Source organism: Rhinopithecus roxellana, chromosome 12, assembly GCF_007565055.1.
Source record: "Rhinopithecus roxellana isolate Shanxi Qingling chromosome 12, ASM756505v1, whole genome shotgun sequence".
NCBI lineage: Eukaryota > Metazoa > Chordata > Mammalia > Primates > Cercopithecidae > Rhinopithecus > Rhinopithecus roxellana.
In genome coordinates, this window is record NC_044560.1 from 52,069,608 (window position 1) to 52,085,704 (window position 16,097).

At 38.5% G+C, this 16,097-nt stretch overlaps 1 protein-coding gene across 1 annotated transcript in view; it reads right to left on the bottom strand.

Annotated features, from left to right (window-relative positions):
- C8A (complement C8 alpha chain) overlaps positions 1 to 14,566 on the bottom strand; it is a 70,327-nt gene extending 55,761 nt beyond the window's left edge. The window contains exon 1 of the mRNA XM_010365732.2: positions 14,357 to 14,566. Within this exon, the coding sequence (XP_010364034.2) occupies positions 14,357 to 14,433 (77 nt within the window). The 5' untranslated portion in view covers positions 14,434 to 14,566. The remainder of the gene's footprint in view (positions 1 to 14,356) is intronic.
- Positions 14,567 to 16,097: the final 1,531 nt, after the last annotated feature.

Genomic DNA, 16,097 nt, shown 5'->3' on the forward strand with positions numbered 1-16,097 from the left:
TTTATTATTCCAATAAATTTTTAAATGTAGTTCATTTTTTGATCATTATAAAAGTAATACATTCTTATTACAGAGAACATGGGAAAGATTATAAATGAAAAGAATTGGCCCAGATTTTACTATCATGAATATTTAGTTATATTTTCTTCTGTTTATTTTCATAACACATTGAGGTCATACTGAGTATTACATTTTATATCCTGATTCTTCCACTTAATAATAGAGCAGAAATCTAAACTATTTTTGGTAATACACATTGTTCCACTCCCCTTACATTAAACAATTAGATTATTGAGTCCTCAGTTTTTCCGCATTCAAGTTATTTGTTGAAGATCTATCCTGTAGAGTGGGATGACTGCATTGAAGGGATTTTAGAGCTTATGGCACATATTGCCAAATGGCTTTCCAAAAGAACTGTATAAATTGTTTAATTACTTAAGGAGCCATTCATAATTCCATGGCCTAATAAATCTTGGAAAATATTTTTAAGGCATCTCTCAACTGGCAAAAATCTACTCAATCAGTAAGACATTTAATACAGAGCACAGGGACTTAGGAGTCTTTGCTTCTCATCTTCAGTTTGCCTCTCACCTGCTGGGCTACTATAAGCAAGCTGCTTTAATTGACTTTAAGTTTTTTTATCTGTGGAATGAGCACAAGTCTATACGGTGCTATTACAGCGTTTCTCAAAGAGTACCCTGCAGAGTACCAGTTCCTGAGATATGCACCGGGGTCAGGGAGGAAGAGGAGAAAAGTTCCATGGTCAAATACATTTGGATGAACTGCATACACCATATCATTCTTGGAGATTTAAAATGCCCAATAACATATTAAAGGCTCAGAGAGTTTCTGCATTTTAATTTGCTTACCCTGGCATTTCCCAAATTTTGTGAGGAAACAGGCCATTTCTTCTCTTATGCATCATCTGTAAGACTATGTAACAGAGTTGAAACACTGATGTAGAAGAAAGAGGTTTAGAGTTCAGCAAATATGCATTTGAATCTGATTTCTACTACTTACTGAATTTCAATTTTCTTATAGCTATAAAACAGGGAAAATTGTTTGCAAGACTATTTTGAATATGGGGTGAGATCATGTATGTAAAATCTCAAGCACAAGCCTGGCATACATGTTAGCGTCACTCTAACCTTGTCAACCTCACTCATGCTAATCAAACCTCTCCATCTTCATCAAAAATGTATTGAAGGTACTCGAATAGGGCTGTGGACAAGTGGCATGCTTCCCATCTGCCTTTTAAAGTAGAGCAGCTTGGGGGCGGAGCAAGATGGCCGAATAGGAGCAGCTCCAGTCTCCAACTCCCAGCGCGAGCGACACAGAAGACCGGTGATTTCTGCATTTTCAACTGAGGTACTGGGGTCATCTCACTAGGGAGTGCCGGACAATCGGTGCTGGTCAGCTGCTGCAGCCTGACCAGCGAGAGCTGAAGCAGGGCGAGGCATCGCCTCACCTGGAAGCGCAAGGAGGAAGGGGATCCGTTTTCCTAGCCAGGGGAACTGAGACACACAACACCTGGAAAATCGGGTAACTCCCACCCCAATACTGCGCTGTAAGCATACAGGCACACCAGGAGAATATATCCCAATCCTGGCCGGGAGGGTCCCACGCCCACGAAGCCTCCCTCACTGCTAACACAGCAGTCTGCCGCGATCTATCCGCAAGGCAGCAGCGAGGCTGGGGGAGGGGCGCCCGCCATTGCTGAGGCTTAAGTAGGTAAACAAAGCCGCTGGGAAGCTCGAACTGGGTGGAGCTCACAGCAGCTCAAGGAAGCCTGCCTGTCTCTGTAGTCTCCACCTCTGGGGACAGCGCATAGCTGAAGACCAACAGGGGAAGTAGCAGGAGCCAGTGCAGACGCGAACGACTCTGTCTGACAGCTTTGGGGAGAGCCGTGGATCTCCCAACGCGGAGGTTGAGATCTGAGAACGGACAGACTGCCTGCTCAGGTGTGTCCCTGACCCCTGAGTAGCCTAGCTGGGAGAAATCCCCTACTAGGGGCAGTCTGACACCCCACACCTCACAGGGTGGAGTACACCCCTGAGAGGAAACTTCCAAAGGAAGAATCAGACAGGTACACTCGCTGTTCAGCAATATTCTATCTTCGGCAACCTCTGCCGCTGATACCCAGGCAAACAGGGTCTGAAGTGGACCTCAAGCAATCTCCAACAGACAAACAGACAGTCCTTCTGACTGTCAGAAGGAAAACTATCAAACAGGAAGGACACCTATACCAAAACCCCATCAGTACGTCACCACCATCAAAGACCGGAGACAGATAAAACCACAAAGATGGGGAAGAAGCAGGGCAGAAAAGCTGGAAATTCAAAAAATAAGAGCGCATCTCCCCCTGCGAAGGAGCGCAGCCCATCGCCAGCAACGGATCAAAGCTGGTCAGAGAATGACTTGGACGAGAGGAGAGAAGAAGACTTCAGTCCATCAAACTTATCAGAGCTAAAGGAGGAATTACGTACCCAGCGCAAAGAAACTAAAAATCTTGAAAAAAGAGTGGAAGAATTGACAGCTAGACTAATTAATGCAGAGAAGATCATAAACGAAATGACAGAGATGAAAACCATGACACGAGAAATACGTGACAAATGCACAAGCTTCAGTAACCGACTCGATCAACTGGAAGAAAGAGTATCAGCGATTGAAGATCAAATGAATGAAATGAAGCGAGAAGAGAAACCAAAAGAAAAAAGAAGAAAAAGAAATGAGCAAAGCCTGCAAGAAGTATGGGATTACGTAAAAAGACCAAATCTACGTCTGATTGGGGTGCCTGAAAGTGAGGGCGAAAATGGAACCAAGTTGGAAAACACTCTTCAGGATATCATCCAGGAGAACTTCCCCAACCTAGTAGGGCAGGCCAACATTCAAATTCAGGAAATACAGAGAACGCCACAAAGATACTCCTCCAGAAGAGCAACTCCAAGACACATCATTGCCAGATTCACCAAAGTTGAAATGAAGGAAAAAATCTTAAGGGCAGCCAGAGAGAAAGGTCGGGTAACCCACAAAGGGAAGCCCATCAGACTAACAGCAGATCTCTCGGCAGAAACTCTACAAGCCAGAAGAGAGTGGGGGCCAATATTCAACGTTCTTAAAGAAAAGAATTTTAAACCCAGAATTTCATATCCAGCCAAACTAAGTTTCATAAGTGAAGGAGAAATAAAATCCTTTACAGATAAGCAAATGCTTAGAGATTTTGTCACCACCAGGCCTGCCTTACAAGAGACCCTGAAGGAAGCCCTGAACATGGAAAGGAACAACCGGTACCAGCCATCACAAAAACATGCCAAAATGTAAAGACCATCGAGGCTAGGAAGAAACTGCATCGACTAACGAGCAAAATAACCAGTTAATATCATAATGGCAGGATCAAGTTCACACATAACAATATTAACCTTAAATGTTAATGGACTAAATGCTCCAATTAAAAGACACAGACTGGCAAACTGGATAAAGAGTCAAGACCCATCAGTCTGCTGTATTCAGGAGACCCATCTCACATGCAGAGACATACATAGGCTCAAAATAAAGGGATGGAGGAAGATCTACCAAGCAAATGGAGAACAAAAAAAAGCAGGGGTTGCAATCCTTGTCTCTGATAAAACAGACTTCAAACCATCAAAGATCAAAAGAGACAAAGAAGGCCATTACATAATGGTAAAGGGATCAATTCAACAGGAAGAGCTAACTCTCCTAAATATATATGCACCCAATACAGGAGCACCCAGATTCATAAAGCAAGTCCTTAGAGACTTACAAAGAGACTTAGACTCCCATACAATAATAATGGGAGACTTCAACACTCCGCTGTCAACATTAGACAGATCAACGAGACAGAAAGTTAACAAGGATATCCAGGAATTGAACTCATCTCTGCACCAAGCGGACCTAATAGACATCTATAGAACTCTCCACCCCAAATCAACAGAATATACATTCTTCTCAGCACCACATCGCACTTATTCCAAAATTGACCACATAATTGGAAGTAAAGCACTCCTCAGCAAATGTAAAAGAACAGAAATTATAACAAACTGTCTCTCAGACCACAGTGCAATCAAACTAGAACTCAGGACTAAGAAACTCAATCAAAACCGCTCAACTACATGGAAACTGAACAACCTGCTCCTGAATGACTACTGGGTACATAACGAAATGAAAGCGGAAATAAAGATGTTCTTTGAAACCAATGAGAACAAAGATACAACATACCAGAATCTCTGGGACACATTTAAAGCAGTGTGTAGAGGGAAATTTATAGCACTAAATGCCCACAAGAGGAAGCAGGAAAGATCTAAAATTGACACTCTAACATCACAATTAAAAGAACTAGAGAGGCAAGAGCAAACACATTCAAAAGCTAGCAGAAGGCAAGAAATAACTAAGATCAGAGCCGAACTGAAGGAGATAGAGACACAAAAAACCCTCCAAAAAATCAATGAATCCAGGAGTTGGTTTTTTGAAAAGATCAACAAAATTGACAGACCGCTAGCAAGGCTAATAAAGAAGAAAAGAGAGAGGAATCAAATAGATGCAATAAAAAATGATAAAGGGGATATCACCACTGACCCCACAGAAATACAAACTACCATCAGAGAATACTATAAACGCCTCTATGCAAATCAACTAGAAAATCTAGAAGAAATGGATAAATTCCTGGACACTTACACTCTCCCAAGGCTAAACCAGGAAGAAGTTGAATCCCTGAATAGACCAATAGCAGGCTCTGAAATTGAGGCAATAATTAATAGCCTACCCACCAAAAAAAGTCCAGGACCAGATGGATTCACAGCTGAATTCTACCAGAGGTACAAGGAGGAGCTGGTACCATTCCTTCTGAAACTATTCCAATCAATAGAAAAAGAGGGAATCCTCCCTAACTCATTTTATGAGGCCAACATCATCCTGATACCAAAGCCTGGCAGAGACACATCAAAAAAAGAGAATTTTAGACCAATATCCCTGATGAACATTGATGCAAAAATTCTCAATAAAATACTGGCAAACCGGATTCAGCAGCACATCAAAAAGCTTATCCACCATGATCAAGTGGGCTTCATCCCTGGGATGCAAGGCTGGTTCAACATTCGCAAATCAATAAATGTAATCCAGCATATAAACAGAACCAAAGACAAGAACCACATGATTGTCTCAATAGATGCAGAAAAGGCTTTTGACAAAATTCAACAGCCCTTCATGCTAAAAACGCTCAAGAAATTCGGTATTGATGGAACGTACCTCAAAATAATAAGAGCTATTTATGACAAACCCACAGCTAATATCATACTGAATGGGCAAAAACTGGAAAAATTCCCTTTGAAAACTGGCACAAGACAGGGATGCCCTCTCTCACCACTCCTATTCAACATAGTGTTGGAAGTTCTGGCTAGGGCAATCAGGCAAGAGAAAGAAATCAAGGGTATTCAGTTAGGAAAGGAAGAAGTCAAATTGTCCCTGTTTGCAGATGACATGATTGTATATTTAGAAAACCCCATGGTCTCAGCCCAAAATCTCCTTAAGCTGATAAGCAACTTCAGCAAAGTCTCAGGATACAAAATTAATGTGCAAAAATCACAAGCATTCTTATACACCAGTAACAGACAAGCAGAGAGCCAAATCAGGAATGAACTTCCATTCACAATTGCTTCAAAGAGAATCAAATACCTAGGAATCCAGCTTACAAGGGATGTAAAGGACCTCTTCAAGGAGAACTACAAACCACTGCTCAGTGAAATAAAAGAGGACACAAACAAATGGAAGAACATACCATGCTCATGGATAGGAAGAATCAATATCGTGAAAATGGCCATACTCCCCAAGGTTATTTATAGATTCAATGCCATCCCCATCAAGCTACCAATGAGTTTCTTCACAGAATTGGAAAAAACTGCTTTAAAGTTCATATGGAACCAAAAAAGGGCCCGCATTGCCAAGACAATCCTAAGTCAAAAGGACAAAGCTGGAGGCGTCACGCTACCTGACTTCAAACTATACTACAAGGCTACAGTCACCAAAACAGCATGGTACTGGTACCAAAACAGAGATATAGATCAATGGAACAGAACAGAGTCCTCAGAAATAATACCACACATCTGCAGCCATCTGATCTTTGACAAACCTGAGAGAAACAAGAAATGGGGAAAGGATTCCCTATTTAATAAATGGTGCTGGGAAAATTGGCTAGCCATAAGTAGAAAGCTGAAACTGGATCCTTTCCTTACCCCTTATACGAAGATTAATTCAAGATGGATTAGAGACTTAAATGTTAGACCTAATACCATAAAAACCCTAGAAGAAAATCTAGGTAGTACCATTCAGGACATAGGCATGGGCAAGGACTTCATGTCTAAAACACCAAAAGCAACGGCAGCAAAAGCAAACATTGACAAATGGGATCTCATTAAACTAAAGAGCTTTTGCACAGCAAAAGAAACTACCATCAGAGTGAACAGGCAACCTACAGAATGGGAGAAAATTTTTGCAACCTACTCATCTGACAAAGGGCTAATATCCAGAATCTACAAAGAACTCAAACAAATATACGAGAAAAAAACAAACAACCCCATCAAAAAGTGGGGAAAGGATATGAACAGACATTTCTCAAAAGAAGATATTCATACAGCCAACAGACACATGAAAAAATGCTCATCATCACTCGCCATCAGAGAAATGCAAATCAAAACCACAATGAGATACCATCTCACACCAGTTAGAATGGCAATCATTAAGAAGTCAGGAAACAACAGGTGTTGGAGAGGATGTGGAGAAATAGGAACACTTTTACACTGTTGGTGGGATTGTAAACTAGTTCAACCATTATGGAAAACAGTATGGCAATTCCTCAAGGATCTAGAACTAGATGTACCTTATGACCCAGCCATCCCACTACTGGGTATATACCCAAAGGATTATAAATTATTCTACTACAAAGACACATGTACACGTATGTTTATTGCGGCACTATTCACAATAGCAAAGACTTGGAATCAACCCAAATGTCCATCTGTGACAAACTGGATTAAGAAAATGTGGCACATATACACCATGGAATACTATGCAGCCATAAAAAAGGATGAGTTTGCGTCCTTTGTAGGGACATGGATGCAGCTGGAAACCATCATTCTTAGCAAACTATCACAAGAAGAGAAAACCAAACACCGCATGTTCTCACTCACAGGTGGGAACTGAACAATGAGATCACTTGGACTCGGGAAGGGGAACATCACGCACTGGGGCCTATTATGGGGAGGGGGGAGGAGGGAGGGTTTGCATTGGGGAGTTATACAAGATATAAATGATGAATTGATGGGTGCTGACGAGTTGATGGGTGCAGCACACCAACATGGCATAAGTATACATATGTAACAAACCTGCACGTTATGCACATGTACCCTAGAACTTAAAGTATAATAAAAAAAAAAAAAAAAAAAAAAAAAAAAAAAAAAAATAAAGTAGAGCAGCTTATTGGGCAAAGGGTCTAAAACCCAGAGTTGAATAAGCAACGTGCAAGTTAAATACTTGACCCAGAATGTGGCCACTTCAGCAATTTAGAAAAGAAAATAATTAATTAGCTACCAATCCTAGGCTAGAAGGTCAGAAAGCCCAACCCTGATGATTACCAGGGGGTTGTCCTAATAAATTGGCTCAGCTTGTATTAAAACCTGATTATCACTAATCATATAATCTTGAGCCAGTCCCATCCAGTTACATGGAGATTCCATCATACAATAGAGGTATTTTAGATTTAACTTTGAAAGCGCTCAGTCTTCAGCAACCTCCATGTTGCTAAATCCAGTAGAAAGTTGTCTGGTTTTGTTTTACTTGCCCTCTGCTGTGGTTTATTTGTCTCCACTCATGCTGATTGCATGAGTGTCATAAGTAGGGGAAAAAACAAAACTCATATTGAAACTTGATTCCCGATGTGGCAGTGTTGGGCCTTGTGGGAGGTGTTCGGGTCATGAGACAGATCCCTCAGGAAAGGCTTAATGCTGCTCTTGTCCTGGCTAGACAGACTCATTCTCGCTGGTTCCCATGGAAATTAGTGGTTATAAAGCAAGGTTCCTCCTCCTGTTTTGAAGGATCCCCTTCAAATGTGCCCACTTCCTTTTTTACCTTCTCTGCCATGTTTTGACGCAGCACAAAAGTCCTCACCAGGATGTTCCTATTTTCTTTATAGAACTTAAAGTATATAAAATATTTTGCATACACTTTTCTAGAACAGAAGCTTCATGAGAGCTGAGAGCAAGGACTTTGTCTTTCTCATTTATATCCCCAGGGCCCAGAACAGTGCCTGGCATATAATGGGTGCTCAATAAAACACAATAAGCATGCATATGTCAATTAAAAAAGGAAAAGCTCTCACCAGAAGCCAAGCAGATGCTGGCACCATGCTTCCTATACAGCTTGCACAACCATGAGCCAAATAGACCTCTTTCCTTTATAAACTACACAGCTTCAGGTATTCCTTTATAACAACACAAAACTGACTAACACACAGTCTGTTAACCACTTTTTTCTTCATGAGAACTTTCATCTCTTGAACTTCTTCAGCATAATTCCTCCTCACTCTCTTCCTACCTCTGGCCAGTTCTCCTCCAAAAACTGGAATTCCTCAAGGTGCAGTCTGGTCTTTCTTCTTTTTCTCTTTCTGCTTTTCTCACCCTTAAGAAGGTAAGATCCATGTCCTTGGCTTCATACACGATCTGTGCAAATGTTTCTACATTTAGGCCTTCAACCTAGACTAGTCCTCTGTAATCCTGTTTTGTTTATCCAACTTCTCCACTTGCTATGTCTATCAAATGCCTCTTAGACATGGCAAACTTAATGGCTCCACATCTAAACTATTCATTTTCTCTTTTAAGCAGTTCCTTGTTATGCCTTCCTGTGGGCCAAGACCTTCTTCTACTTTACCTTTCTCTAATCCATTCTCTGCACAGCAATCAAGATAATTTTTTCAAATGAGAAATCAGATAATATCCTTCCTTTATAAGACTCTCGGTGATTTTTGTTTTGTGTGTGTGTTTTACTACACATAGACTCAAATCCAAATTTCTCATTGTTGTGGCTAAGGTCCTCTGGGATCTGGCCTCTGCCCAATTTTTTGACTTCTTAAGGCATTTCTCTGCTTTCATGCTGCTCTCATTCTTCAGTCCTCAAACATGACAAGCCACTTCCAATCACAGAGTCTTAGCACAGGTGATCCCTCTGCTTTACCCTGCTCTTTACCCAGCTTCTCCCTACCGCCCTTCACATCTCAGTTTAAATGCCACCTCCGCAGAAAATTCCCTCAATCAGCCTGTCTTTAGATTGCTCTGATATCCTCTAACAAAGGGCCCCATTTATTTCCTTCGCAGTATTTATCACAATGTAAAAGAAAAAAACATTTTTTTTTCTTTTGAGACAGAGTCTTGCTCTGTTGCTCACATCAGAGTGCAGTGGCACAATCTTGGCTCACTGCAGCCTCCAGCTCCCAGTTTCAGGCGATTCTCATGCCTCAGTCTCTCAAGTAGCTGAGACTACAGGCATGTATCACCATGCCCAGCTAATTTTTTGTATTTTTAGTAGAGACCGGGTTTCACCGTGTTGGTCAGGATGACCAACCCTGAGCTCAAGTGATCCACCTGCCTCATCCTCCCAAAGTGCTAGGATTACAGGTATGAGCCACCACGCCCACAATTTCTAAGATAATATTTTTGGTTACATACTTATTGAGTCCATCGCTACACTATAAATTCCATGAGTGTTGAAACACTATCTGTTCAGTTTATTACCTAACACCTAGCACACCTGTAATATTTATTTATTGAATGAATGAATAAATAAATCCAAAAAAGTATCCACTGTGTGCTAGATGCACATAGAATTCCATACAGAACTTTAAGTTCCAAGCATGTACTGGGCTCTCCTGCAGTATTTGCAGAACGTTATTTCCTCCACAGAATGCTAATCATATCTCATTCATCTGGCCGAACCTTTCCACTTCAGTTCATTCTCTCCAGATAGCTTTCCTTAGCCTGACTGTCCTATGCTAACATAGCGCCATATACATAGAGCTTCTGACACTTTATTCCTACTCCTAGACTGCAAGCTCTGGAAGACTGAGATCGTGACTGTATTGCTCACCATTGTACCCTAGTGCTGAGCACAGTACCTCGAATATATTATCTCATATAATCTTAAGTTATTTCATTAAAATTTCACAAGAACCCTGTGGGGGTAGGAAGTATATTTCCATTTTATAGATGAGTAAAACAGATTCATAAGAAGTTGAAATAACTGGCTTAAGGTTATGTAGGTAGAAAGTGGCAAGGCCAGAATTCAAACCAAAAAAGACTCCAAAGCCTATGCATTTTTTAAGCATTCCAAGATGTATTCTGAAGGATTTCTGACAAAAGAGAAACAGGGTAATAAAAATAATTTTCTAAAGACTTACCATGTACCAGGTTCTGCTATAAGTACTTTATATAAACTTACTCAAGTCCTGACAAAAACTCTATGAAATATGTATTATCTCCATTTCATAGATGAAAAAAAAAAAAAATGAAGCCTAGGAAGTTGAAGCAACTGGCCCAAGTTCCATAGCCACTACGTGGTGATGCCAGGACTTAATCCCAGATTGATTGTACTTCATAGACCAGACCCAATGCCACCTGAAGTGTTACTAAAGATTAGTTACCCTGAATAAAAGTCTCCGTATTACATGATTCTCTTTTGAGTCACATCCACTACTCTAATTGTTTTTATTAATTAAAAATTCATGTTTCCTGAATATACATCAATTTTCAGTCGTCTGGACTACTATTAAAAATATTCACATGGCCTTGGCCCAAGATGCTTTGGTAAATATACTCTGATGTCCACAAAAGCAATAAAATAAAAAGGGACATCATGATTGAAACTTCTTTAGGGTCAACTGCCTACAGGCCCACTTAACAAAAATGAACAGCTTTAGATGCTTAGATAGTTGTCCTCTGTGTTTGGGGTCCCCATCCACGTTTTTTAAATTCCCCTAAGGAATTCTGCTTTTCATTAATGGAAAAGTTGGGTTGAAAATGTTGGCCTTCAACTGATGGATAATAAAAACAACACTCTTAGAAGAATGTAATAAGGGTCAAATTGGCCAGTATTCGTAAATGCCTATCAGAGTTATCTTGTTATTGAATACTCCTCTTCTCTCTCTAGGATTCAGTTTCTTTCTCTGTAATATGAGTGGATTAAGCTAGATACTAAATCATTCCTAATTCTAAAGACCAACAAAATAGAAATAATGGAATTAGCATACAAGAACTTTGAAAGAGTTATTGTAAATATGCTCTATTATTTGAGGAGAATTAAGAAGCTAATGAGAAGGGTAGTAGAAGATATTAAAAGATACCAAATGAGACATTTAAAACTGAAAATTATATTAACTGAAATTTAAAATTCACTGGATAGGCTTAACAGCAGATTAAACATTACAGAACAAAAAAATTAATAAATATATAGTTATAGAAACCAAAATGAAATAGAAAATAAACCGCCAACAACAAAAAAAAGAAAGAGCATCAGTGACCTGAGGGACTTTATCCAGCAGGCTAGCATCTCTGTAATTAGACTATCAGAAAGAGAGATGAGAATATATGGGGCAGAAAACATATATGAATGAATCATTGCAAAAATTTTCAAATTTGATGAAATCTATAAACCCACAAAACCGTATCACCTTGGAATTAGAAAAATATAAATCTAAAAGATGGCCCAAAAAAAGAAGAAAATAGAAACAAAGAAGACATGGGACAAATAGAAAACAAATAGTAAAATGGCGAACTCAAGCCAAAGTTTATCAATAATTATATTTGATGTAAATGGTCTAATTACTATAATTAAACTACAGAGATTGTGAGACTAGCTAAAGCAAGCCTCATCTATGTGCGTTCACATGAATTATATTTTTAAATATAGTCATATAAGTTAAAATAAAATAATAGAAAAAGATTTGCCATGCACATACAGATCATAAGAAAGCAAGGATAACTATATGTATTAATGATAAATGATATAGGTTGTAGAACAAGGACCGTTGTCAGGGATAATGGAAGCCTTTCATGATAATAAGGGGGTAAATTATCAAGCAGTCAGAATAATTCTAGATGTGTGTGTGTGTGAATGTGTGTGTGTATTTAATAACAGAGCTTTAAAATACATGGGGCTAAAACTGATAGAACTGTAAGTAGGCAAATCCACAAATACAGTTGGAGATTGCAACATTCTTTTCTCAGTAATCAATAGAACAAGATGAAAACTTGAGTGACATTAACAACCAGCTTGACTTAATTGACTTGGAACTACACTGAACAACAGAATAATGAACTTTTTTGAGCATATGGAATATTCACTAAGGTTGGCCACACTCTTAGTAAAAACCAAATCCCAATACATTAAAAGAATTGCAATTAAAACTTCTAGGCAAATTAGAAACTTGAAATTAAAAACTTCTAAGCAACATACATACTGAAAGGTGTTATTTGTACAAAATATATAATAGAGATCCACTGATTTTGAGGCTGAAGATTATAACTTCCTTCCATCACCATTGTTTTAAAATGTTTTTTTCAAATAACATACTTTTAATTAAGATTTTATAATGAGCAAACGTTAAACATGGACTTATAAAATAAGTGTGCCATTAAAATGTAAATCTATATATTATCTGTTTTCAATGTTAGAGTTCATGTGAAATTTTATTTTGCAGGGGAAAAGAGTGCTATTACTTAAAAACAAAGTTTAAAATCTCTGACTGATCAGAAAGATTCATGCCAATTGGCATATTATAAATTTGTTCTATCTGATTATTGTCAACCATCAAGGGAATGAAAATACCAAAAAATAACAATAACAATCACACAAAGCACTGGTGACAGGTTTCACTGAACACTTACTAGGTAATAGGTAATAGGTATTGATCTAAGTACTTTCATGCATTTAATTTTTGTTCTTACTTTCCTCCCATTTTACAGGTAAGGAAAATGAAGCTTGGAAAAATTAAATAACTTACCTGAGATCAGACAGCTAGTAAATGCCAGTGCCAGAATTTGAACCTAATAAAATCTTTTCACCATGTAGCTTTTCACTTTCAAAGTCAGTGTCAGACACACTGGCATTAGATACAAAGACCTCATGATTTCCTTCTTCAGCACTTTGTAAAGTATTTAATTGGTTCTATTTTGCCTTGACTTGAAATTTGCCTCTTCACTGGTCTGTCTTGTTTGATAAGCTCATCAAACATCAAGACTCTTTGTTCATTTTCAAAAAGGATTACAATGATAAGCTTTTATAATTAAGAATATCTCGGCGGAGATTTCCTTTACCACAGTTCTCTTGCTTTATCTTCTAATTATTAGAGATGAATTTTCTGATTTCAAAATTGTATTTCCTTTAAATACAAGTTACAGATTAACTGCTTTTAAAAATGCTTTCCTCCCTTCTGAACTGTTACTTAAAGGAACTCTCACTTGCTCTAGCATTTAAAAGCACTGATGATTCAAAATTGCATCATCTATCAAGAATTATAATTAAATAAATCTATTTAACATCTTTAATGTTTGGGAGAAAGGGATTGCTTTAAAGCTATCCCAAAGGTGAAATAAAGGACTGCTTAGGCTCCACAAAATACTTAATATTAAGATACAAAAAAAAAAAAAAATATTATGAAGCTAGGTTGGAAATCTCAAGAAAATAGAATGGGTAAAATGCAATGTACATATGAAACTATATCACCTACCTCTATTATCCCATAGCAAAAGATAAAGTCAGTTTTAGAATCAAATGACCCAGCATCTCTATAGTCCTTTGCTTCCCCCAAACTGATTTTGAACACATTATCTAATTTTATCCTCCCCCAAAACTATGAGACAGGTACTCTTATGATGCTCTTTTACAGATAAGAAAGTAGGGGTTAAGTTAACTGTTCAGCACCACTCAGGAGAACTATCATTTATTAAGTGTCTACTATAAGTTGAGTACATTTTATATTCAGGATCTTATTTTATCTACATTAACTCTTATAGAAGAGGTATTATTATTCTCATTTTACAGCTAAGGAAACTAAGGATCAAACAGATTAAATGATTTACCCTGAATTACTCAGCTTCTAAGCATTAGAGCTGTGATTTACACGTAGGGCAATTTAGCACGGTCTTTTCACTGTCCCATCCTCCTCCACGGGAGTAGCAATAACATGAAAAGAGGTTATTTTCCGTTCTAACACAGCCTCTGCTGCAAACATAAAAGTGTCTTAGTTCCCCAGCAGGTGATTCCTATGTGCAAGTTTTGCAGAGACATATGGCCCACTTACTGGTTCACTTTCTCCTGTGCTGTTACCCCAGGCTGACAAGTCATCAAAGACAAGATGAAGAAAACAACAGCAAACATCTCAGCCAGAAGCCGCCGCGCTATATTACCTTGAAGGAATAAAACTATCTATTCAGGAAATTGGAGTAAAAGATGTCTACAGGCTGGGACCTGTAAGATCTATCTGATGTTAGAAACTCACCCAGATACACACAAATTCGCACAGAACTCAATTGATTCTCTTTCAAATGTGGTTAAATAGTAACCAGAGTATTGATTACCTAAATACTCTAAAAATGTTCCAGACACCAAAGGCCACTGCCCTTTAGACCTTTTGAAAAACAATATCCGTGTGGTTAAGGAAAAGAAGATATTTAACCAACAACAGCTTAGCAAGGAGGTCTTATTTTCAAACAGAGACAAAAACCAAACCACGATGCAGTTCTAGAATTCCTGGTCTTTTCTGGTATCTCTTGGAACTTCTGAGGTCAGATCAATCTATTTCACAAGACTGAAACAAGGCTAATATTGTCATATCAACTCAGACATAAAGCACTCAGAAAAATGTAGGAAATGCCAACAGTTACATGAAAGTTCTACTGTATATTGCCAAACATCTAAATCCTGAAATATATGTGTAATTCAATGGACTTTCCACTTTTCATACAGACACTGGCTATCATCAAGGTCCAGCATATCTGTTTCTTGAGGGGGCCAGATGTCTTAAATAGACATCTCCAGAAGCACTCTCTAGAATTATGATGTCAAATGTCATTAGAACCACACATCTGGGCTAACGGTACCATACCTGCATATAATCTCTTACTCTCCAAGACATAAATTAAATTAAATTAAGAGATGGGCTGTCCTTTGTAGGGACACGGATGCAGCTGGAAACCGTCATTCTCAGCAAACTATCGCAAGAACAGAAAATCAAACACCACATGTTCTCACTCATAGGTGGGAATTGAACAATGAGATCACTTGGACACAGGAAGGGGAACATCACACACCGGGTCCTATTGTGGGGAGGGCAGGGAGGGATAGCATTAGGAGATACACCTAATGTAAATGACAAGTTAATGGGTGCAGCACAGCAACAGGGCACATGTATACATATGTAACAAACCTGCACGTTGTGCACATGTACCCTAGAACTTAAAATACAATAATAATAAAAATAAAAATAAAAAAATAAAACTGCCAAGTCTGACATTTTGAAAACAAAAAAACAAACAAACAAACAAAAATTAATAGAGATGGATGGATAGATAGGTAGGTAAATAGATGATGGATAGATACGCAGACAATAGTTGAATGCCTACTATGTGGCAGGCATTTCATATGCCTTATTTAATTTTCATAGCAGGGATATGAGATAGAAATTATTAATTCCATATAGATGGAATTAATGAAGACGAAGAAATGGAGGCCCAGAGAAAGTAACTAACTTGTCGAAAGTTGTATAGCTGTCTCAATATCCTTGGGAATATTTAGATTCTCTCATTAGCAGGACTGTCCAGTAGTATCATTACTGATCTCAAAGTTAGGGGAAATTTTAATGAATGACTAGTATGCCTAAGAAAATGTGTTTCCGATTTAAATGCAGAGATTTTTTTAAAGGCACCAAATTGTTATCATCTCCCTTTTATCAGAGATTTTGGTAAACTTGACAGAAGTAAATGTGGATTCTGGGTCCTGGTGAGTCCCTGGAGCCTGTGATTTCTGCGTCTCTCTTTCTCCTA